General features: G+C 36.5%; 1 protein-coding gene across 3 annotated transcripts in view; it reads left to right on the forward strand.

Moving 5' to 3' along the window:
• The window catches only part of TTC27 (tetratricopeptide repeat domain 27), a 144014-nt gene that overhangs the window by 3612 nt on the left and 114049 nt on the right, over positions 1 to 26353 (forward strand). For all 3 annotated transcript variants that reach the window (XM_010967622.3, XM_010967623.3, XM_045504787.2), the window contains exons 3-7: positions 54 to 183; positions 3134 to 3274; positions 7320 to 7422; positions 19118 to 19282; positions 21140 to 21273. In XM_010967622.3, coding sequence (XP_010965924.2) covers positions 54 to 183; positions 3134 to 3274; positions 7320 to 7422; positions 19118 to 19282; positions 21140 to 21273 — 673 coding nt within the window. The remainder of the gene's footprint in view (positions 1 to 53; positions 184 to 3133; positions 3275 to 7319; positions 7423 to 19117; positions 19283 to 21139; positions 21274 to 26353) is intronic.

A 26353-nucleotide genomic window follows, 5' to 3' on the forward strand; every position in this document is an offset into this window, starting at 1 on the left:
TTATTTCTTCAACTGTTCTTTCTTATATTTTCTTTAACTATTGTTATATGCAGACAACAGCTGATATTCCTACTTGGTGTGAGCAGTTTGCAACTTTTCGTTCAGAGTAACTGGACGGGGCCTCCTCTTGATTTACACCTTCAGGATTTTTTGCCACCTGTTTTGTTCCAGCACTTCAGTGAGGTATGCTTCTTGGAAATGTCAAATATAGGTATTATTGTGTTGTTTATTCTTTAAGAACAGTTCTTTATAAATGGGAGTTAATAGTAGGTAGGGAAGAAACATGACATTATAGCTTGTATCACACCTACTAAGAATGCTTATTCATGGATCAGATTTTCACATAACTCCAAAAGTTCCATTGTCGGTCTAAGACCCCTCTTCAGACAATCTGCACTCTGTGGAGCTCTGATCGCTGCTCTTTTTATGAAAGTGCAGGCAGCCACATGTGTTACCACAGTTACATAAAGATCTGCTCTGGCAAAGCAGCAAATCTGGAGACCTGTTTGATTTTGTTGCGGGAAAGTTTTGCTGCTGTGTTTAAGAACAATTCCCAGGGACAGTTTCCTTTATATAACAAATACACTTATTTGTATATCCTTAAAGTGGTGCAGAGTTGCTCCATGGTAATAACGACTTATTATCTGTATGTGAAGATAAACTATTGACCTGCATTGGTGGGTCGTCAGTAGAGCGTGCAGTTTGAATTCCTCCAGAGTGTTTGAGAACATATCCGCAGGGCTTGGTGAGTATGACGTGCTACCTAAAATGAAGTATGGTAACTGGTTTACCCAGACACCCGAGAGAACTGGAGCATAACTACCAATCACTCGGCCTGGAAAAAAGGGCCCCTTAGCACTCAGAGCTTATGCAGCTAAAGGCACATGTTTACTCTTCCCAGGTTTCTCAGAATTAGAAGTAGCAAATGAAGGGAAAATGAGTTGTTAGAGATAAAAGTCACTTACTGGTGGGTGGGAATAGAAGCACAGAGGCAGCCGTAATCTGAAGCCGTAACAGTTACTTCTGTGCATGTCAGTTTACTGAGTCATGATGTTATACTGTAAGAGAAAAATTGAGATTCATAATGCTGGCCCTAAATCATTATTGAAAGGTTAAAAGCTCTTCTGTATCTTATGTCTAAGAAGGGAATTTAATCTATATTTTACAGAAATTTTCATCCACAGTGGTTAAAATAAAATCCCTAAGATTTTGGCACTTAAAAACATATGCATCACTTACCTGGAAATGTACTTTCCCATTACATTTTTAGGATTGGGCTTTCCCTGGTTAGCTAAATCAGTCCCCTGGCTTCCGACATCAGTGTTGTAGAGCAGGGCTTCCTGACTGCCGTTCCCCCGATGTTGAGTCCCTCTGCAATCACAGTGGCCATCGAGGGCCTGGACTGGGGAGAGCATTTGAGCTGGTCTCTTCTGTGACTTGCTTTTGCTCAGTGGTATATTTTTGCAATTATACAATTATGCATTTTTTACTCTTGTATAGTATTCCAACTGTATGAATATACCACAATTTATATATCCGTTTTACTCTTGATGGCCAGATGAGTTATTTCCATTTTTTGCAATATACTATGTACAATGCTGTTGGGAATGCATCCTCTGGGAGTCACTTGCAAGAGTTCCAAGCACATCCTACTTAAGAAGGGTACTATTTGTTTGGTGTAGTACGCTAAGTGGAGAAGGCTGTTTCTTCTGGTGCCCAGGCTGTAGTTGGGCACCCCAAGGACTGAGGGGATCATTATTTTGACACCCTTGTAAACCCTTCCCAGCACGGGGAAGCTTTGCTGTGGTGCGTGTATCTGAGAGTGGAGTTGCTGTGCTCTAGGGTGTATGCATGTTCAGCTCTCCTTAGTAATATCAGGTTGTTTTTGAGATGATTATTCAATTTATATGCTTTGCCAGTAATCTGAGAATATGGAAGATACAGGGAGTTGAAGTTTTTAAACTGGGGAGTGGCGCATCAGAATTTTCTAGTTGTCATTCTCCTGTGCTGATTTATGTTTCTTAGTTCTTGTGAAGCACAGATATTTGTGAATATACTTTATGGTCATGGAGTATAGGCACCAAAGCTGAATTAATTTTCCCTGCCTCTGACTTGCGGCGTTGGCACTTTTAGCACTGTTTTCCGGCCTCTGGTGCTAACCAGCCTCAGCACAATAGCACTGAGGGTCCATGTCTGAGTAGGTCACCTCTTACACACAAAAGTTGATCTCCTAGTAATCTGGTTTTTTACATTAAATTTATCTCAAGCTTCCAGTGACTTTTTTTTCACTGTTCTGATAGATATTTTTATATGTCTGTGCTCTCTTGACTGGGGAATTGTTCCCTCAGGGAGATATAACCTTTGTTTTGTCTGTTTTAATTTAATTAATCAGTCCTCTTTAGAAATGAGCCATTTCCCAGAACCTCTGGAAGCACATTTAGAAGTCAGCACAGCGTTAGGCAGAGGCTGCTTTGTCTAAGCAGGAGATAGAAAACTATTTAATTTTTTAATGATGATGATGCAAGTTAAATCCAGGAAGAAAAATTTATTTATTTGTTTATTCATGCATTCACTCATTTATTTATTATTTGCCTTATGATGCTGTTTCCAGAGAACTTAGAGTTGAAGAGTAGGATGTTTAGTAACCAACCCCTGGCTTTGATTTTCAGAGGTAATGCTACTCAAGTAGTATATCATGGACAATCTCTTTGTATAATTTGTTACTTGTTGCCCTGTTAAATCACTTGTTTATCTTCAGGGATTTCATTCAGAAGATAATAATCTAAATTTGTGCTAAAACAGGTAGACATATTTCTCATCTCAAAGTGATCACTTTGACTACTTTCTGTTGTATGTAAATCTATGAAGTCATCGTGCCTCTTCAATAGTAGCACTTTCTTGATTACCCTGCTCCTCTAAAGTGCGAGCGGATGGGTGGCCATGTGTCAGGGCAGGCTGGAATTGTAGACTGCTAAGAGCATTCATGATGCTGTGTTGGTCCAGTGCCAGTTGCTCTGTAACAGGCCAGTGCCTGTTTCAAAGCTGATTAACTGGAAAGTACGTATCTTGTAAGATACATAAAAATTAATATTTTGTTAAGTTATATCATTTTAGCTTCAAATTTTTTTTCCAGGTCAGAGGACTGGATGCAGTTGTTCTGAGTCTGCTCATTCTAGATGGTGAATCGATCTACAGCCTGACCTCGAAGCCCATACTGCTGTTGTTAGCACGAATTATTCTAGTGACTGTAAGACATAAACTGACAGCTATTCAGGTAAGGGAAGAAAAGGAGCAGGAGATTCATACTCAGGTGTGTCTCTTGTGCTGATTAGCCTCAAACTTTAGGTGTGATGCGGACAGTGTCTTGGTATATTTGTTTTCTAAGTCTTCTTTAGATATTTAATTTTAAAATCTGATGAAAATAAGCAAAAACTGTCACTCCTCCAGAGATTCATCTAATATAAAATGAGACACCAAGCCTCTTTAATAGGATTGTATATGTGTTGTATGTATGTGTGCACATGTGTAAATGTTCATTCTCTGAATAATACACATAGGTTTAAAAACATCCTTCAGAGTCTTTTATGAAATTCCTGTAGGGATGCTGAATAATAGCCAGAAATAAAGCACTTGCTGTGCATCTTAATTACTGTTTCTTGGCTCACATCCTACTTTGTTTCATGATGTGGTTTGGATTTAGAAGAGCATATCTGTCATATGGTGTCTTTAGGGCCCATATAAATTAGTGAGAAAAGCACCCATACTCACAGAAGCTAATACGCAGTGGGAGGGGACAGAAGCCACAAGAGAGATGCAAGGAAAGTCTTTGAGGATTAGTGAAGGTTGTCAGCTGTGCAGTGTGCAGGCTCTGTGCAACTAACTGTTCAACTCTGCCTTGTACTGTGAGAGCAGCTGTGGGTGGAATGTAAATGAATGGGTGTGCCTGTGTACCAATAAAGCTTTATTTAGGGACACCAAAATTTACATTTCATATACTTTTCACATGCCACAAAGTATTTTCCGTTTGTTTGTTTGTTTATTTGTTTGTTTTGCAGTGATTTAAAATGTAAGCACCACTCTTGGTTCTCAGGCTGTAGGTAAACAGATGGCATGCTGGATTTGGCCCACAGGCTGTAGCTGTCTGACTCCTCTTCTGACAGCTGCAGCTTGGGCCTGAAGACCTCAAATTTCCAGAAATAGTGAATCTAAATGTTACGTGAACTCTCCTAATTTACAAGTGTTAGCTGAAAAAGTTTAAGGAACACAGTATTTCTGTGGGCAAACTGGCCTTGATCTGTACCGTATAAAGGCTTACTTTCCTAAGCAGTTATGTTTAGACACAGAAGAGGTAAGAAGGGAATCATGCCTCTTTTGGCAACTCACCTGAGAGCCAGAGGGCTTGGAATCAGTTGTACCAGAAGTGTTTTTAATGGATCGGTTTCAACATATCCTAGCAGGTAGAAGGCCTTATCTTTGATTTTTTTTTTTAGTGATGTTAGCTTCAGTAAAAAAATGTTTTCCAAATTGATCTGAGTTAAATAATCTTATAGACTGAGTAGTACTTGTCTCTAAGAAAGTATCACCAAGGCATGAGGCTGCCAAATGGATTATTTTCTTTCTAGTGAGACTGATGGTCATTAATGAGTTAGCGATACAGTCTGAAGTTTTGTTCGTGGAAAATTTTCATTAGCAAGTACGTTAAGGATCATTTGGAAAAAGGTACATATACTAGCAACAGCTCAGGAGAACAAATAAACATGTTAAATGCTGGATGTGGATGTGATACCTGGTAGGGCTGGAGAAATTAGTTACCTGAATTTCTTGGCAGATGCTTAAGAACTTTCGATTTCTGCTTAAAACACTATTTTCTTGTTCTACATCAGCATGCAGAGATTGTTCCATACTGAAACCTTGTCTTTCAGTTGAAACGTTACTGTTTTTTTTTCCCTTTGGGTCTTTAATATATCATTCTCTAAATGATGATGATTAAAAGTGACTTCTTTGAAAAAAATTAAATTAAGAAAAAAAAAGACTTCTTTGATAAATGAGAATAAAATGATAAAGAAGTGTCACACACTTATCCAAGTTAATCTTAACCTTTTAAATTAATTTTGAGTAGACTGACTCCTAAGAAATGTATCAGGAAGATGATTTTCCCCTACCCCCTAACCTGCGAAGTATATAGACTAGTATTGGTAATAATGTAAATGTTGAGTGAAAATAGTCTTGGCTTTGGAATCAGACCAGAATTTGTCTGGCTTAGCCACTTACCAACTGTGTCACCTTAGGCTAGTGAATTTCTCTGATTATCAGTTTCCCTACTTATATAGTGGAATAACTCGGCAAACATTTATTGAGTTTCTTTTGAGTACACTAAGCTCCCTGCCTTCTGGGAGGTTACTGACTTGTGTGACTTCTCAATCGGAGCATTCTGTATTAAGTACTGTAATCAGGAGACAGAATCTAGGAACTGTCTAAAGCAAGGCTTCAAGTTCCTTTTTTATTAATGCCTCAAATTTTCTAGTAAGCGATTCTTGGCAAATAGAACAAGGCACTTTTATTTTCTAGTAGAAAATAGACTGAGCTTTCTTTATCTGTGTCACACTCGCCCTTCTCCTGTAGAAGATTTGGGGTTAGGAGTTAGTTTATAGGTATGGTTTTTAAGAGTTGAGCATCTTCTGTGTATGTTCTCTTAAAAGGGTAGTCTCTCTGACCGGCTCTGTCTAAATTCCCATGTCTAGAAAAGGGAAGAGTATGCTGCCAACTCTGACTCACTCACTGCTGACAGCAGATAAGGGACAGCTAATTGAAATATAGACTGACTTCATTAGCTGAGTGATAGGAAAAGAATGAAAGTGAGGCAATGCCTCAGAAAATTAAATTAAAAATGATGCAAAACGTCTTTCTATTAGATAATTCTACCTTTCCTTACATGGACTGAGGAAACAGCGTTAATAATTAGAAAGGCATTTGTCATAGAGTCAAAATTCACTTGTGATTGCATTGTTGTGTAGCAGTTTAGAAGGGAGGCAGGCAATTTTACCCCTTAATCAGATGGAGAAATTAAGTTCAAGTGAAAAAGAAAAGAAAATGCTTTTGATGATTAAGCATGATCTCCTATTAGTGGGTATTGCTTTTGTAAAAAAAGGACAATTAATTTCTCACACGTTCGTGTAATAGAATTCAAAGTAACTTAGTTGTAATTAATTTAGATGATTTAATGCATGATCATACTTTGTACTTTAATGAGCCTATCAAAAATATTCAGTACTATTACTTGCACACACACATGCATGTGCATGGACGAAGATCCAGAAGAATACCAACCTCTGTCTTGGATTTTTCTGGGGAAGGAGGATGGTGCTGAGGCAGAAGAGACTTGTATCTTCAAGGTGTATTCTTCTGTATTGGCCTGTTGTTGTTTGTTGTTGGGTTTATTATTTTTTTAAACAAGGATGTGTTGATAAGAATAAACATCAGAGAATAGAGAAAAAGCTATTGTGTTCTCAGTCTGTGCATTAGTTAAAACAATGTATAAAATGCAGTCTCTACCCTCAGAAATATATGGACCAGGTAGTGACACACCTGAAAACCAAGAGCTCTCTGGTGTGGTGCTAACTTCTAGGCACAGTGTGCAAGTTCAGAAAAGTGAGAGACCAGTGTGTGCCCTCCTGGTGGGAGAAGGCTTCATGGAGGGGGGTGTGGACGAGATCTTCCCAGTGTGGGCAATATCTAAATGTGAGATATTTCTTACCTTGTAGTTTGCACAACATGCATTGCTTCGAGGATACAGAGATGAGTAAGACTGGGTTTCTCATCTTGTCGGATGGATGGTAGACAACATAGCAGGCTAGGGATGACATACACGAATACGATGAAATGTGTTTGCAAAGGGGAGGTACAGAGAAAGTGCTGTAAGGTGAGAAGAGGGAAAAAAAACATCCCACAGGAGTTTCTTGTGAGAGGCCTCCCGGAATTGTTGGTGTTGGATTATGGTGCTGGTAGAGTGCCACAGCAGAGTGGGATGATTGCATCAACATCTTAGAGGAGGAAATGGTAAGTTCAAAATGGTATCAGGAATCCCAGCTGGCTACAAATACAGGCTTTGAAAGGACAGAGGAGAGGTGTTATTCCTGGGGAAGACATAAGCAGTGACCTTGGGTTTTATTTCTGATGTCATAGCATTGATAGGTAAGCTTACTGAAGAAAAAATTTAATCTCACAAGTGTAAAAAAGAATTCTAAAAATTGATTTGAATTAATGTAAAATTTTTTTTCCCAAAGGTCCTTTTATTTCAGCTGGGTATTTTTCTTTTCTAGAGCTTGCCGTGGTGGACTTTGAGATGTGTGAATATTCACCAGCAGTTGCTTGAGGAACGTTCCCCTAAGCTTTTTGCCCTTGCGGAAGACTGTGTTGATCAGGGTATGTAGCAGGTTTTGTTTGCTGCGATCATGTAGCTCCTTTCTATTTTCTTGGCTGAGACATTCCTTTTAAATTTATTCCTTGACAGCTGATTGTAACTTTTTGTTTGAGGTGGTTTCTTTTTTTCTCCATTCTTTCTGGATTTGGAATATCACAAATGATTAGGATGTCAGATTATAGGATTTCTTTTTTGTCTTTAAATTTTTAAAAAGGCAATCACTGTTATTTATATTACCTACTTAAGAAGAGTGATTTGTTCTATGCAGGTCACCATGATTTTATCACAGATTACTTGAAGGTATTTAAATATTTTCTCTGTTCTTGAATACAAGAAGCCTCATTAGAAACAAATGTAAACTCCCTTTATTAAAAAAAATCGTAACTAATTTGAACTGGAGTAAATTGTTACATGCAGAATAGGAAATTATCCTATACCCTATTGAGTACACGAAGAAAGGATTCAGATTTTTTTTAACGTTTGGTAGAAAATACATTTTACTGAGGAGGACATTGGGTAGAGAGGCATTTTTGCATTTTGTTTTATTTTTTATTGTAATATATAATGTACATGTAGAATTGTGCCTAGAATATAAATGTAAAATTTGCCAAATAATCATAAACCACACACCCATGTAAAATGCCTTTGCTGCAGATACCCCTTATGTTTTTTAGGGAAACATTTTGAAAAAGGGAAGAAATCTTGGATACTTTGATTTCCCTGAGATTTCAGAATGACTGTTCTTGGGAAAATTTGCCAAACAAAACAAAAACAAGTTCTTTTGCAGTGAAGGAATACAGAACACAAATGAACTTAGATTTGGAAATGGACTTCTGAGTTTCAGAGAAGGGATCTGATGTTAGGTGTACCTGTTTCCAAAGCCTGTGTTGCTTTCACATGGTGGGAGTATGGAGTCATTGTGTATATGTGTGCACATGTGTGTATAGGGTTGGGGGGTGGTTAGCATCACTGTGGGTGGAGAAGCAGTGATCTGCGCTTGATTGAGGAAGCACACGCATGAAGGTGTAAGGTAGCTCGTGTGTGTGTGTGTGTGTGTGTACTTGAAGCTCCTGTACGTTTCTAGAGTCTGTTTCCTTTGAAGATACATCTGTATAGTAACAAGCTAGGTCACAATACACTAGAGAGGACATTAATTTGTGCAGTAATATATTACTAAGCTAGAAACTAGTTTCTCAAGTTTTATTTTGATCTAAGACAGAAATACATATACACATGTTAATCTTAGATAAAATGAACATTTATGCATGATTTAAAATGAGTAAGTAAGGAAAATATTATTCAGTCAGTATAACTGATTCATTTCTGTTGTTTATACCTGGACTTAGTTTATATTTGTTCAGGATTTTAGGTAATGTATGGCTGTGGAACAAGCAAGGGTTTATTAGATCAGATTTGTACATAAATATATATATATATATATATGTTGTGAGCTTAAACCTTGTATATATAAAAGAATATTTGTTCTGCTATGAGATTTAAACCTGACATATGGTAGCAGATTGCTTTATTAAATGTTAGTTTGCTTTTCTATGCAGTGATATTTCAGTACATCTACAATGATACAATGAAGTAACAGAACTGAAAAACTACATACATGTATATATGTGTTTTTTAATGGAGGTACCGGGGATTGAACCCAGGACCTAGTGCATGCTAAGCATGTGCTCCACCACTGAGCTAGACCCTCCCCCAAAAAGCAATATTTCTTTTTCCTGCAAAAGTCTTTAGCTTAATGCTTTTTGGATTACAAAAGACTTTTATGAGCATATTTAGGCTATTGAACCATCTATATTTTCCTATATTTTCATTAGGACTGTAGCAACTCTCTAGGTTTTGAGCTCCTTGAGGGCTGGTTTTTCACTTGTTTCTGCTTAGCAAAGTGCCTAGAAAATAATAAATACTACATATTTGTTGAATAGTGATAGCCAACATTTATTGAGCCTTTTCTACATTCACTTTTTAGGGGAGAAGTTGCAGAACTCCCTTTATTTGGCCTTGATCTCGATAGCAGTTTTTATCAGAGTTAACTTCTATACAAGAGTTTTTCAAAAAGCGAAATATTGCAGAAGTTATGAAAAAATTAATCCTACCCAGATACCATACGGGACCTTGAATCTTCTCATAATGGCATCGCCTAGGTGTGGAGTTCTCTTCAAAGTGAAATATGAGGTGGGACTTGGAGAAAATTAAGACCTGGTGCCCAATTTAGCAGACATCATTGTCTACTTTCTATTTTTAGTAATATGAAAAATGTGTAGACTAAATCTTCCCCCATTCATGCCATCTCATATTTTTAAAATGAAGTGAGATAACATTCCATAAACAAACAGTGCAAGGGAGGAGGAGGAGTTGGGATAAGCTTCTAGTTCATGAAACTGGGTCAAGTTTGTGTGTGTGTGTGTGTGTGTGTGTGTGTGTTTTACCATTACTTATTTCATTTGATTTTTTAATTGAAATACAGCCCATTTACAATGTTGTGTTAGTCTCTGGTGTACGGCATGGTGATTCAGTTATACACACATATATCTATATACTTTTTCATTATCGGTTACTACATGCTATTGAGTATAGTTCCCTGTGCTATACAGTAGGACCTTGTTGTTTATCTGTTTTATATATAGTAGTGTGTGCCTGCAAATCAAAACTGGGTGAAATTTTAAAAGCCAGGGATGAGTTGAATGTTACTGATATTAATGGGAAAATAAGTTGATTTTTCCAGAATATAGTGAAAGCATTTGCAAGGAGACGGCATCAGGATTCAGCCCACTATTTAACTTTGTAAAAAGGTCATTACGTTTTGCTATGTAGCATATTATATTGTTTTCTATGTTTCATTATACTTTTAGAGAAAATTGGTAAATGAACCAAAAACAAGGTGTCATTGGGAGTTTTTCTTTCTTTTTTTGTAAAGGAAATCAAGGTTGATGCAATTGCTTTAGGCAAAGCCATATTTCTTCTTTTTATCCCATATTACATAAATCTACATTTATGGCTACACCTTTACCACATCTCAGTGACTAATATTCATAATGATGACCCTTAAGTATTAAGAAAAGAAAAAAACCCTTCTTTATGTACAATTTTAAGAGATAGGAACCATATGATGTGTTTTAGAGAGAATTCTATTCCAAGAGGTAAAATTTAGTTCCTAAACAGAAATGGTTAACTAGGATATCTGGAAAATATGACTCTAAGTGACTCATTCCCCAAGTGGCTCAGTTCTTTTCTGCAGTATATTTCAGCATATCATTTGCTATGCCTTGCAACTAAGAATTTTTTATGTTGCTGTTCTAGGCTAATTAACGACATTTTTCATTTTATCTAGTCATAAATTGGTCCATTTTGGTTATGTCTAAATAAGTCTGCAGATAGCCTTAAACTGCAACATTTCATAAACAATTTTATTTTTAAAAATGTTCTGGGATTTGACCCAAATGTTGACCAGGCAGTCAGTTATAACTGAAATATTGCTCACTATCCAGAGAAGAATATTATATTTGAAATGTTGCCCTTGAAGGATCATCAAAAAGTTGGCAAGATTTTTTTTTCAGTCTACGAAACATAAGCAACTGTGATCTTTATGTTTTTGTCCAGGAATGTTACATCAGTGCAGTGTAGTGGAATAAAGCCCATCAGAATGTCAGCATAACTTTGGTGGACTGATCACATCTATGAAAAGAGTGAGTTAGAATCTTGAAAAGTCTGCTCCTCAGTGCACTTTAAGGCACTCTTTTGAATATCATACTAACGAAACCACGATTCTCTGAAGACTGGTTAAGGACATACAGTCATTTATTGTGGCATCTGGTACTGAAAACATGTTCCATTTAGTGCATGAGATGTAATACTGAGGTTTTGATATTTGAAGATGGGCTTATGAAGAAGTCACTGTTTAAGAGAAAATAGGTTAAAATGCTTTGTCTGAGATTCCACTGTAACATCTACAGGCAGCTCTGTGACTCTAGGCTTAGATGGTTTCCACATCGAAATAGTTCTTCAAGAGATAGTTTCTTGGTGACTGATGTATGCATTGATTTTTTTAAATCAATTCAATACTTTGGAATCAATGTCATTAAATATACTAAATATACTTATTATAGTTATCCATATGAATCTGTAGGGATTTCACTTTAATATAGCATTAAAAAAATCTCATGAGAAGAGATTTTGGTTTTATCATACATTTTAAATGTACTCTTTGACATTTTGGTCCAGAAGGTCATGAATATTCATTTCCATGTAGAACCTACTAATTTATTAAAATAATAAGTAAATGTCTGTTGGGTCAACATGCTCCATTTTTTATTTAAACTTGAGTTATCCAAAGCTCAAACCTTTGTGTTCATAGTTTTCCATCATTCTGCATATCTAGCCAGTTCTTAAATCTTATCAATTCTTCCCTAAGGGTTCCATATGCATCCTTCTTTTCCATTCCTACAACTCTGATCCTAGTCCATGTCTGAAATCTTTAGTTTGGAAAGCCCCTTTAGAGATTATCTTGTGCAGCTAACTCACTTATTTTACAGAGAATTGAGACTCAAAGAGATTGTCCAAGAACAAGAACTATGATCTGGAGTTTCTGACCCCAAATCCTGCTCAGTCTTCTTTTCATTACATTTCTCCAAACTGATCATTAGGGCAGAATGCTAACATCTTAATAGTGATAATGCGGTTTACATTTCAGACGTGCTTACTCTATACCAAGCACTGTTCTAAGTCTTTAAATATGTTAACTAGTTTATTCCTTACAACAACTCTATGAGACAGAACTGAAGACTTGGCATAGGGAAGTATAGTAGTGGGTCTGTGTGCTTTTTTGAAGTGTAATTAACCTACAGTAAGACTCATATTTAAAGTGTACAATTGATGACATTTTACATATGTATACACTTGTGAAATTGTCCCAATCAAGATAGGTAACAGAACATAGTGTTTTAAGATCTGACTTTCAGTCTCTTTTCTGCCTCTGACACCCTACATGACTTTAGGCAACTTGTCTGACTTCCAATCAAGGTTTCCTTCTGTGTAAAGATGATCTTTGAATCCTTTCCAGGTGTAAAATAATGTGATTCTTTGTAGGCCAGCTTCCCACTCATCCTAATGCTGGAGTCTGTTGGAAAATTGTGTCCAGAAAAGTTATCTCCTCTTTCATTGGGCTTTCTTGAGATTACTTTGAGAGGGAGCCCATTCCATTGTTTAGGTCGGTAACTGTTACAAATTGCTTCCTTTTGGTAATTAAAAAAACCTTCTATTCTGTCACTTGCAACTGCTAGCTAGAGTTGTGCTGTCCGGTGTAGCAGCCCCTGGCCACATGTGTCTTCTCTCCCTGCTGCTTCTCCCCCCATCTCCTTTTTAGGGAAGAGTAGGGCTTAAACTTTTCTGTAGGACCTAGCACAATTCCAGAGATATATAATAACTCAGTAGATACTGATTAAAATTATAAGATGGAAGAAATAGTTGAAATGGGGTAAGAGGCAGGAAAAGGATGGAAAAATCAGAGGGGGCAACCTTAGGAAACGAGCTTGGGAAGATGGAGGTCAGGGATAAGAGGATTTTTTTTAGAGGAAGTGAGTTAGAGTTGGCTGGCCCTTTCCTGTCTGTGTGTGTGTCTCCCTGGTCTTCATGGCTTATGATGGACACCCTCCATCCAACGGTTCAGGGTCTTATGACGTTGCCATTTGGTTGGCATTTTACTTAGGCGACTGGGCTGCATTTGGCTCTGAGAGTGCAATCTGTCTATTAACCTTAAGTACTTACCTAGTGATTTTATAATTCAGTCATTTCTTCTTTTTGTTTTTTCCCTGAGAATTCTTTTGTAAATAAGAACTCATCCTCATCAACCAGGGCTATGTGATAGCATTAAATTTTAATTTCATAGGAAAGGCATGGTGTGTTTTTAGTTGTTTTTCTTTAATTGCTAATATTTTGGACTGTTTTTTTAAAAACATAAACCTTTAGAAAAGTTGCAAATATGGTACAAAGACTTTCTCTCTTTCTGAAATCATTTAAGAATAAGTTGCTGACTTGATGCCCCATCACTCTTGCATATTTTAGGGTGTTTTTCCTACGAAGACATTTTCCTATATAACCATCAATGTTAGGAAATTAACATTGGTACAGTACTCACATTTAATTACTGCCATTCAAGATTTGCCAGTCATCCCCAAAACGTCCTTTATAGCAAAATGATCCAGTCCAGAATCAAGTGTTAGGTTTAGTCTCTTTCAATCCAGGACTGTCACAGAAGTCATGCTGTATCTTTCTCATTGCATCCTAGCAGATGGCATACAATTTCAGTTTGTCCCATTACTGGTGATACTTTGGTCACTTGATTAAGGTGGTTTTTGTGAGTCTTCTTTACTACAGAGTTATCCATTTTCTCTTTATTTGTATTTTTATTTCAAAAACAACTTTTTTTATTGAGATATAATTAACATACAGTAAACTAACCATACTTATAAAGTCCATTTGTAAATCTTGGGTGTATGTTTACACCGATGAAAGCATCACCACAGTTGAAATAATGAACATATACTTTGCCCTCAAAAGCTTCCTTGTGGCCTCTTCAGGCCAGGACTGGTCTGCCTTCTGTCACTATATATAAGTTTCCATTTCCTAGAATTTTATAAAAATGGATTCATACAGTCTGCTCTCTCTCTCTGTCTTTTTTGGTTTTTTTTTTTTTTTGGTGGGGGACCTGGCTTCTTTCACTCAGCATAATTATTTTGATTCATCCATATTGTGACATATAACAATAGTTCATTCCTTTTAATTGCTGAGTAGTGTTCCATTATATGGAAATACCACAGTTTGTCCATTCATCTGTTGATGGAAATTTGGGTTGCTTCCAGTTTTTGATTTTTATTTTTTATAATTAATTAGTGTTTTATGGTGATGTACATAGAGACTGTGTAAGTCTCCTATTCCTCACTAAACTTTGAAATTATGCATTTATAAATTGATATTAGTATGAGCTCACAGATTCCTAATTCATTCAGTAGATTATTATTTGTTACTCTAATTATATTGATGATCAGATTATCCCAGATTTGGCCAGTGGGAGTTTGTTCAATTTGGCTTCTGTGCCCTTTCCACATATCTTTGAGCACTTTATTTTCTGACATAAGATGTTTTAGCCTCATTTTGTGTTTACTTGCTCCAGCCCTGGAATCAGTAATTACTCCAAGGAGCTCTGATTCCTTTTAAAGTCTTTCAACAGACATAGCTAGAAAGTATGTATATGTGTATATATAAGTACTTGTGTACGTCTGTGTCTATTTCTGTATGTATTAAAAACCATGGATTTACATCATTTCCAATTCCAGTTCAGTATCACAGGGTTTATTTTAGTCTTCTCTCTTCCAAATTTGTAACTCCCTTCTTTGACAGTGAATAATCAAGCTCCCCATTAACCTCATTATTAATAAGAACTTGTACAATCTTCCTGTGTGTAATCAATCTCCCAGCCATGCAGACTGTCTCTTCAACTCTAGCCTCTACCGTGCAGTCTGCTCCCTTGGCCCTGACCTGGCAGAGCACAGTACTTCATCATTGACCTGAATCTATTGAATGTTGGTTAAATCCCTGGCCCTGTTGAGCACACCTGTTGAGTCAGACCCCAGCCCCAGCAAACATGCTCTAGTCTCTGACTGATCCCTAGCCTCAGCAAACCCCCTGAGTGAGCCCTAGATCTTGCAGACATGCTGGCTGAGTCTTTGGTCAAGTCACTAGTTCTGGTTTGGGGAAAGCATAACTCATGTCTCCAACTTAGGCGTGCACTCCACTGAGGCCCTTTTGGAGGCTTTGCTCCTGGCAAACATGCTGGTTGAATCCCCATTTAGACCAGGATCCAGCAAACATGCTTGCCAAGTCCCTGACCTTGATCAAGGAGCTCCAATTAAAATTTAACCTTTCAGTGTGTCAGTATCTTTAATTTCATATATATATCTCCTTATTTTCTTAAACTGAAAATCTTATTCCTAACAGTATAAACATAATTACTTACTTGCTTTACTGTGTATATAAAAGTTTCAAAACAATGCCAGCATTCCTACTTATAATAAGACCATTGAATAAAGCTCTGTTCTTTCTTTGCTGCTCTATTTACCCTTAGAATATATTACATTAAAGATGTGTACTGTGCTCTAAGTCAAAATGTTTTAAAGACACTTGAAATAATTCTTTCCCTTGTCAGTAACTTGTTATATAGTTAGAATTTTATTTTTCCATTTGTTTTCAATTTTTAGGGATTGCTTTTTTCTTCTTGATTTATTTTTGGAATATATAAAGCAATTACATGATTCCAGAGTCAAAACTCTGTAACAAGGGCTGTTCAAGAAGTTTTCCATCCATCTCTGTTTCCCTTTTACTCTCTTCTCTCTCTTTCCCTTTATTAGCTAATGGTTTTATTAATTGTTGGTTTATTTTTCTAGTGTTTTTGCCTTTTGGTTTTCTCCTTTCCTTTTTTTTTTTTAACATTTACAAAATATAATACACACAGAGATATATACACACATTGACACTTTGCTTTACTTAATATATCCTGAAGATCATTTTGCTTTTACAACTGTCTAGTATTCCAGTATATGAGTGTTTTATAGTTTATTCACCTGGTCTTCTGTTGATAGATGTGAGACCTTTGGACTATTTTCAATCTTCTGCCATTTTTTAATCCTAGAAGGTAGGCTTTAAAAATTAGCTGAAGCGAACAGGAGCCCCAGGTTCCCCTAAGCAGCAAAAGCTTATATTCCTCATCTTACTTGCACTCTTATTTCCTCTATCCTTTGTTATCTTCTGGAGGGCTAGTTCTACCCAACCATTCATGTCAAATTTTGCTGCCAAATGAGGTCAGTTCAGATCTTTTACCCCTAAAAAAAACTGCAAATACACTTTAGGTTTGCAGGGATTTATTTGATCTCAGTGTTGCAGATAAGGGATTTGGGGCCTATAATAAGCGAAGATAAGCAGTATCTTGTAAGTGACCAACAAGTTAGTCTTGATACACAGCTGACTTTGGAGACTTTGATGCCAGAAGAAAGTGCCTATGTGAACCATTAAAGGCTGTGTGGCATGAGCGAGAATGTCTGAGAATCTGAAGTAAGGTCATTGCGATTGGAGCAGAGAAGACAGTGTGGGAGATGGAGGTCCAGGACTGGGTAGGACATGAGAGGGCGTGCTTAGGAATTTTGTTGTTATCTGAATAGCCATGGAAATCAGCTAAATGGCTTTAGCTAGGGCATATTTGATCAGTTTTGTTGATGAATATCCTAGATATTTAAGAAATTGAGCAATCCTGTACTTCAGATTTTAGGGTCCAGGCCTCATCTTTTGTCTTCAGTGCTCCTTGCAGCCATCAGAATAGGATTTTAAGGTCCCCAAGCGTTTGGTAGGTAGCTTCAGGGCAGAATACGGCAGAATATGTGCTTAATTCCTAAGGTTGTAGTTTTCCTTTAGTTTTTGCTCTTTGAGTATTCCTTATTTTGTTTCCAGCACAATCATTAACCCAAAAATGTATTAAAAATTTTAAATCCAACTTCTTAAAAGTGTTATTGAGAGAGTAATCAGTCATGCTGTTAGAATCTAAAGATTAAACTAATTCTTAAAAAAAAAATTAGTATCTATCTCCCTACTTTTCTGACAATCTTTGACCTTGAACACATAAGAAATGCAGAAAAAGCACAGAAGTACAAGATCAAAACTAATTGTACTAATATGTGTGTGTGTATGTAAGTATATATTCACACACAGATTCACACACACACACGTATACTTACATATATGTGCGGTAGGTAGGTAAGTGGTAGGTAGAAGGGAAGAGAGATGCAGACATCTGGCCTTGGGCATTTATGTGACTTACATGCTATCAGAACAGTTTAAATTTGACAGTCTTCTTTAGACCTTTATGAGCAATCACAACATAGCAAATCTCCTTAAATACAGAAATGACCATTTTGTGATATTTGAGAGAGGATGTTAAAAAACCTTGGCCCAGCATCACATCCCTTAATATATGTTTGCATCCAGAACCTTTAGAGAAGATTACTGTCACTGTCACTTGCGAATTGTGCTGAGATCATTGGAGGTTATATTTCTGCAAGTGATGGCTAGACACTCAGGAAAAATGGGCAGACAGAAGAAAAGAAAGTTTAAAAAGAAGAAGCGCTCACTGATAGTATTGAGTATCATCAGATCGAGCTTTTCTTGAGTTTGGTTTGCATGGAGGAAATCTGTGGAAGGATTTTCACAGTGAGAAGTTCACATTTGGATGCCCATCTGCCTTTTGAAGTAAGATATGTACATATTGATTTAGTCTCTTCATTAAAGCCTGGTAGTATATAGAAAAACTTTCTCTTTCTTTCATTTTAATTTCAGTTCACAGTGAGACAAAGAATGTCTGTTTCATAGCTATAGGTTTCTCTCAGATTACGAGGTGATAAAGTAGATTAGGTTTTGTAACATCATCTCAACACCTTTGTCCTTCCTCTGCCAACTCCCTCCTCCCCTTTTCCCAACAAGTTTGAATTCAAATTCTGGCTTTGCCATTTAACTAGTCAAACTGAGGTGACTAGTCAATAAGCTGTCCAAGCTCAGTTTTCTAGTGAATTAAATGGGGTTAATATCAGCCCTAAGTACATCACTGTGAGAATTAACACAACATGTAAAACCCCCCAGTGCTAAGCAGAGGAGGCATGCAGTCAATATCACTTCCCTTTCAGCTTAAATGATAGAAAACTGATTCTCAATCTTTGAACAGTGTAAGTGCATCGTCTCTTCATTCATTATGCTTTCATTCTTGTGAACTGCTTTAGGAAGTACTGACCTTGTCACTGGCATCATTTGTGAGGAATAGTTTGGCAGGGATGTTATGGAGGGATGGATGAAGTGACCTGCTGGATACCTCCTTGGTGAATGCCAAGTAACCCCTTTTGTATATATAATTAGTATTGACAGTTATCTCATTTCAGTTACCATGTTACTAGGCTGTTACCCTCCCATCTTTTCATCTCAGGTATTTAGAGAAATAAATTAGAATCTGACTGCTAAGCCAATACTTATTCATTCTCTATTTGATACTCATATTGTCTTAGATATATACGGATATATATCTATTTCTCCTTTTAAGGGAGAATTTCGACATTCTTTACATGGAAAACTGTAAATAGATCTCCTCTCCATTAGATTTTCATATTGTTTAAATCTTTGCGGATTCATTTGGTACATTGTCTCATCACCTTGTGTTACCATATTTTTTTATATCATGATTAAGATAAGAACTCTAAAATAAGAAACAGCAGGGTCATGAATCATATCTCCTAGGATTGTGTGGAATAAAGGAGATAATGTATGTAATACCCTTAGCTTCAAGCGTGGAACATATAAGTGCTCAGAGAATGCTTGCTGTATACTATTGTTATATGTGTTCCTTATCTTCCAGATTTGAAATTCTGTAAGAGCAGGAACTGTGTAGTATATATACTTCACGTATTATGGACCCAACATTTTACTTATTAATACATTTTTATTCTTTTTTTTTAACATTTTTTATTGAGTCATAGTCATTTTAAAATGTTGTGTCAAATTCCAGTGTAGAGCACAATTTTTCAGTTATACATGAACATATATATAATATACTTATTATTATTATCAGATTTTAATGTTTCATCTTTTGTCTTGCAGTGATGAAACTAGAGAATCTGTTTGTAGATGATTCAGGTCGATATTTGGCTATTCAGTTCCATCTGGAATGTGCATATGTATTTTTATATTATTATGAATATAAAAAAGCTAAAGATCAGTTCGATATTGCTAAAGACATCAGCCGATTACAAATTGATTTGGCAGGTAAGTTTTTTTTACCTTTTGTAAATAATTGACTTATTTTTATGGTAAAACTAATATATATATTGGCAGTTTGGCTGTATTTGATTTTCTATGTTCTCTGCTTTACAAAAATGGATTTAAAATTTTTATCTTTAGAGTTCATAGTGTTAGAACAAAAATGAAATTATATGTTTTTTTTCTTCCTGAAGATGCCCATTTATTTTCCAATTCCGTAAGACACATGTTAGTAATATATGGCAGTACACAAATGAACTTTGCCTATTTGGTTGTGGATGTGGGCCTCCCAAGGCCCCTCCTGATTCTCAAGTTTAGTCTGGCCTCTCTACATTGCCCTTTCTTGTAAATACCCACTATGGCTTCCATCCTGTCTTTTTTGTATTCCTTAAGAACAGAAATTTTGAACCATTTTGTTTCGATGTTTCTTCATTGTCTTAGAACACTATCTGGCAGACAGTAGGCACTCAATAAATATTTTTTGGAGGAACAAATAAATTACAGAATTTTTCCTAAAATCTGTGTTTCTTCTGAATATCAAATAAGAAACATTGGTTTTCTTTTAATGTATTGCTCTGTCCCTAGTCTCACAATATAATTGGCTTTCAATATTGAAGACGTTAATGAAACTCAGACATCGTCAACTGGTCACACCACTTGTACCTGTTGAACCTGGGCTCTGTGACTGTTGAAGTGATTGATGCTGTTTGTCACTGACCCTCCGGAGGCTAGGCCTCAGTGATCTCTAAGGCTCATTCTTAGTCCCCAAACTCTGCTTATTGAGCTAGTCCTGTCAGTAAAGTCCTTCAGCTATATTATGAGATAAATATGCTTTGTGGCCTCATCTGGGATCTTGGCCACCTTTTATTACATTATTTGTGTGGGGAAAATTATTAAATATCCAACGTACAACTTTTGGAACAATGGCCATGTGTGAATTGGAGTCTTGTATTTGAGCATATAGTGATATGTAGTATAAATTGTGAGGTTAGTTTCAGAGATGATGTTTTTAAATGTTTTGGTCCTAATAGACCTTTTTTTTTTTTTTTTTTTTTTGATAAGTTAAAAAACTAATAGCATAGTACCCTGTATAGTCAGCTTTAGCTGTTGGTGTATCTACTAGCTAGTTCTTCCTGTTTTTTGTCCAAGTTAAAAATATAGGTGTGCTCACGAATATAAAATGAAAATCAGATTAGTATTTTTTTCCATTCAGCTGTAGCCTTACTAGAAAAAAGTAAGCTGTGTTAGACCATCTCAATAGCTATTTTTGGTACAGCATGTTTAAAAGGGTGTTGTATTATGTAGAGCCAGACTCATTGCAGGATAAAATCCAGACTTCTTAGACTGGTCTTTGTAATCAAGGGTCTTTGTAATCTGACTCTCGCCAGAGAATAGATGTCAGAGCTCTTGCTTCCCTTAATGCTGTTCTGCAAGTTCTTTCAGATACAAAATGAAAAAAAATGTTGGTCTTATGTGGAGCCAGATAGTGTAATAGAAAGACTGTGGGATTTAGAACCTAAAGCCCCTGACTGTAAGCTCTGGCTCTGACACTGAAAACTTGTGATCTTGAGCAAGTGACTACCCTTCAGAACTTACATTTGTTCATCTGTTACATGGAGATGATAATATTTCTAGTGGAATCTAGTGGCAGAAGTCCCGGGTTTGAGTGCTGGCCCTATAGTTTACTGGCTCTGTAATTTTATAAAAAGGCACTTTAAAGTCATCACTGGGCTTCATTCTTTTACTTGAAATGGGAAAAACACCTTATAAATTCTAAAGCACTCTGAAAATACTACTCTTTATGATTGTACAGTAGATCTGATTGACAAGTTAATAGATATAATTTAATATATATGTTTTCAGGTGCTTTGGGAAAAAGGACACGTTTCCAGGAAAATTATGTGGCACAACTTATTCTAGATGTAAGAAGGAAAGGAGATGTCTTTTCAAATTGTGAATTCAGTCCAGCACCCACTCCTCAGGAACATTTAACCAAGGTGAGTAGGATCATAGGTTATTTAAATTAGTATGCAAATCTAAGTTTCCATGGGTGAGTTTCATAGAAAAATTGGATGGGGTGGGAAGAGGCTTCTTTGGACCCTTCCTGAGCTTTTACAAGGTGGCTGGGGGCAAAAGAAAAACCCCCAAACAGAACCCATGTTTAAACTGTTTTTACCCTTAAATAGAAATAAAATGTTGTTTTTCTAGACTTCAGTAAGTATGAATTAATAATGTTACGTATTATGGCCTTGAAAAAAATCCAAAAGGCAGACTGAGTAGAGATTAATTTTTCTAGCAGCTACCATTTTTTTTGCCTTCTGTTGATATTTTCGAACATTAAGAGACTTGAAATTTCTTGGGCTTCTTCAAAATATGTAAACAGATGATCAGAATTCCTTTTTTTTTTTTTAACCAGTTTTCTGGTCTGCCTTTAGTTACTGTCATTACTAGGCTAGTTGCTGCCTTAGTATGTTTTCTTGGCTTGACTAATACATTTTCTTGTAGCTTAAATTTATGGCTCTTGGTCAATTTACCTACCCATAGGCCTTTCCATCCACTTTCATGGAAGCAATTAGCATTTATAGTTTCTTATCCCAGAGACCCCAGACCAGCATTTTTGCTGGTTCTTTGGTTGAGGTTACTCCCCTTAAAGCCCATGTTTTGCTGCTCTTCATTCCAAAGCCTGCAAACAAATTTATGTGGTGCATAGAACAGCAGCATTCTGTTCTGTACTGAGCATAGCGCTGAGGGCTGGGGCTGGGGAGACGGGGAAAAAGAGCAGCAGCAGTAGGGAGTCCGGAGAAGGCCTGTGATGAGGTATTATGTACTTCCTGGGCTCTTTCTAGGTTCTCTGTTGTTTGCTTTTGTGATCACTTCAGGGGGACAGGGGAAGGGGGCAGCTATTGATTCTAGGAGGAGAAGGAAGGAAGGATGGAAGGAAAGGTGGAGAAACTCAGGGATAAGACTGCTTAAGGCTCAGCCTGTCCCTCCTGAAGTTGGAGAGCCATAGCTGAGCATTCGTGCTGCTGTGTTGATGCGGGTCAGGGAACTGTTGATACCTGCTTCCTTCCTCCATTTCTTCCTTGTAGGCACCAGACCTCCTCCTTCAGCTTTTTGATGTAATCCAAGTCCCTCCCTACGTCTAAGATTAACTGTCAGAAGCCTGGTTTTTAGGCCATAGCACAGCATCAATGAAAAGAGATTTATTCCTGCAGTCTAAGCATTTAATTCAGTAATTCATTGTTGTTAATTGTTTTTTTTTTCTCCTACTGAAAACTGTCTCCTGTGCTCATAAACAGGATACGATGATATTACAGGGACTGTATAAAAATGATGCACAGTTTAATACAGAAATTATGTCTTCTCTCATATTTGAACTAAAATACATTCGAATAATCTTATGATCTTCATTAATTCAAGGTGGAAAGTACAAATTATGTGATGTAAGTATGGGTAGGTACTCAGGGATGGAAGATTGATTTGCTTGTTTAGTTACATACCATATTTCCTTATGTCAAAGATTCTATTAGATTATAAAACACACCATCTGTTTAATAACTACTCTTTAGGAGAAAAGGAACACTATTATACCAATTACAGTGATTGTGAAATATATCCTGATTAGAAGTGATACAATGTGGAAATGTGTATCTTAGAGTTGAGGAAATACAGTAATTTTATTGCCAGTGAGGAACATGTTCCCTTTGGGCCTTCCTAGATTTTTAATCTGTTATTAATGAGGAATTACACAGCCTAAGGCTATTAGATTTCAGGATTTAATAAGCCAGCAATTATGAGCAACCCCAATGTGCCAAAGGCACAGTCTCTGTTCTTTATTGTTCAATCGTGGGGACACGGTGTGAGGAGGGAGAGTAAATTAAAATTGTATAGTCACAGAAAACACAAACACCTGATCAGCATCACTGATAAGAAACATACATTAAAAGCTGAATGTGGTGTCTCCCACAAATTGGAACTAAATTATGTGCTCATTTTCTTTTTTCTTTTTCTTCTTTCTACCTTAAGTACAATACAGCAATTTATTAAGATGCTTAAAGTGAATGCAAAGGGAAATAAAGATTGCAAAATTATACATTCTACCTTAGTGTATCATACATTAGATGGTGTAAAGAATACAACTGGATGGTGTTTAACTAAAGATAAAACTAAATATCCCAAATGCAGTGCTCATTGGTTTGCTGCTTTTATATAGACCTAAGACCTAAAGAGTGTCAAAATAAGTAGCTGCAAAGTCAATTCTTGCATGTGATTTTAGCGTAAAAAATTTCAGAAAACAGATCTGAAATACCAGTTTTCATTTTTGACAACTGTAATGTCAAGGATATTTAGACAAGAAAAATTCAGTAACATAAGACAATCCAGATGTGTGTCTTATGTGACTGGTCTCTACTGTAAGATTGAAAAAGTTAAGTGCAAAAACTAAGTCTGTCCAAAAGTCCACGCTTGTGTAGTTTCAGGCTTTCATTTGATGCTCTAGGTACAGTATTTATTACACAGCAAGGGCAACACTAAAAGGAGAAACAGATCTATGATGGATACATGATAACAATATCACAGGCATTGCTAGACGAGGTGAGAAGGACTGTAGCTAATTTCTTGATTCAGTAGAATGTTAGGAGGTTGGAGTGGAACGAAAGTAGAACAGCAGTTTGGGGCTTGTAGAACAGATAGGTAAGTAGATACTGCAGCAGACATTTTAATTTCAAAAAGAGCTGAATAGGAACATAGAGCACCTTTTTTTTTATCACAATAGTTTTATTTTAATAAAAGTCAAGAGGGAAAAATTGGTACAGTTTTTCCTATGTGTTGATAAAAATGCTAAGTAACTTATTAGAACATTCCAAATTAAGAAAAATCTGAAACTCAGAGAAAATTTCATAAATATTTCAGCGTTAGTGTTTAGTAAACATTTAATACCACTGGTGATTATTCCCTTTTTAAACTTATGGAATGTAGAGACTCTTGAATGGAGATCAAACCTGTTTTGATCACCAGTTTGTATCTGACAAGTAAATAGTACCTTGTTGATAATGTTGACCTGTCTCAGGTCTTCTGTGGGGGAGAGGAAGGATTCCCAGGCTGTGACACTTGGGTCCCTGTCACATCTTTATTGTCTAGCCTGGGTGACAACCTGGGAAAGTTACTATATTCTGTTTCCTTATTTGCTTTTCCCACATCACACATTCTTAGAGGATCAGATTAGATCTGTAAAAGTGCTTTGCAAATGTGTTATTAAACATTGGGTATTAGTAGGCAGGTCAATACACTCCCCCATCAGGATGTGAAAAGGTGAGAGTTTTGGATCCTTTACATCTGCACTGTCCAGTATGGACAGGATTTCATGAACTGTGTACGAAAAAACGAATGTATAGTATCTTAATTAATAATTTTATATTGATACGTGTTACAACGATAATATTCTTGATGTATTAGGTTAAATTATTATTGTTGTTGTTGTTGTTGTTGTTATTATTATTATTATTATTATTATTATTATTTTGCTTTTTAAAGTGTGGCTATTAGATGATTTAAAATTATATACCATGTAGCTCTAATTTAAAATTATGAAAGGCCTGTTCAGAAAAAGGTTGGCCACCAGGGTGCGCTGTGTACCTGCCAGCCCTGCTGTTTGAAGTTGTGCTGGTCAGGGAGGAAGAGGCACTTTTTGAGTGGATGCTGAGCCTAAAGTTCTGTGTTCCTGCCGTCCGCAGTTGTTGGAGGTTGCTGTACTCTTCTCAAAACCTTATAGATAGAGCTAGGTCTCCAGTTAGGATGAATTTGAGGATGGACAAGGGGAGTTGTTCCTTTAGACTATGATTTGGGCAGGTTAACTGCTTAGCAGTTAAGAGATTATCAGTTAAGAGGTTGTCTTCTTAGCCATAGACGGTTTCTAGCCTTCTGAAGGGGAAGGCTGGGAGGCTCTGCCCACCTCCATCCAAAGTCTTCCTAGTTTTAGCTACTTTTATTGAATAAGAGAAAAAAAACTTAGATCAAGTTTATTGAGGAGTAATTTACACAAAATAAAATATACCTATTTTAAGTGTTTTGACAAATAGGTTCATGTAACCACCACTGTTATAAAAATATAAAAGCATTTCCATTATGTCAAAAAGTCCACTCATACTCCTTTGCAGTCGGTCACTTTCCCTCCCACTGGTCTGCTTTCTGTCACAGATTACAGCTGTTTTTCCTAGAATTTTAAGTAAATGGAATCATATAGTATCACTCCTCTGTGTCTGTGTTCTTTCACTTAGCATAGTGTTTTGAGATTCATCTATATTTTGATTCTAACAGTTAGCTCCTGTTTATTGCTGAGTATTATTTCGTTGTATGGATAAGCCACAATGTGTTGTTTGGTAGACACAGTTTTTCTGTTGGTAGACCATTGAGCCATTTAGAGTTTTCGGCTATTATAAATAAAGTTGCTTGGAACACTTATGTGTAGGTCTTCACACGGCTTATGTTTTTAATTATCATGGGTAAATGCCAAGGAATGGAATGGTTAGGCTGTGTGGTAAGTGTGATTTTAGCTTGTTGAGAAACTGCCAACTGTTTCCCAAAGTGGTTGTACCATTTTACATTTCCACCCTCAATATATGAGAGCACAATTGCTCTACATCATTGCCAGTGCTTGGTATGGTCAGTTTAAAAATTTTTCGCTATTCTTGTGAGTGTATGTGTCGTGTATCTCATTGTGATTTTACTATTTTTGATGAGTCATTTTTTTAAGTCTATTTTATTGAGATGTAACTTATACACAGAAAAATTGACCCATTTTAATTATACAATTTGATGAGTTTGGCAAATACATACACCCAACCATTACAATCAGGATACATTTCCTTACCCTAGAAAGTTCCATTCTACCCTTTGCAATTAATCCCCCACCCCTTCTGGTCCTAAACAGTCAGTGATCTGCTTTCTGTGACTATAGATAGTTTGCCTTTTCTAGAATTTCATGTGAATGGAACCATACAGTATGTACTCTACTGTATCTGGCCTCTTTTGCTCAGCATGTTGTTTTTGAGATATATCTATGTGGTTGCATGTGTCAGT

This window comes from Camelus bactrianus, chromosome 15 (genome assembly GCF_048773025.1).
Source record: "Camelus bactrianus isolate YW-2024 breed Bactrian camel chromosome 15, ASM4877302v1, whole genome shotgun sequence".
NCBI lineage: Eukaryota > Metazoa > Chordata > Mammalia > Artiodactyla > Camelidae > Camelus > Camelus bactrianus.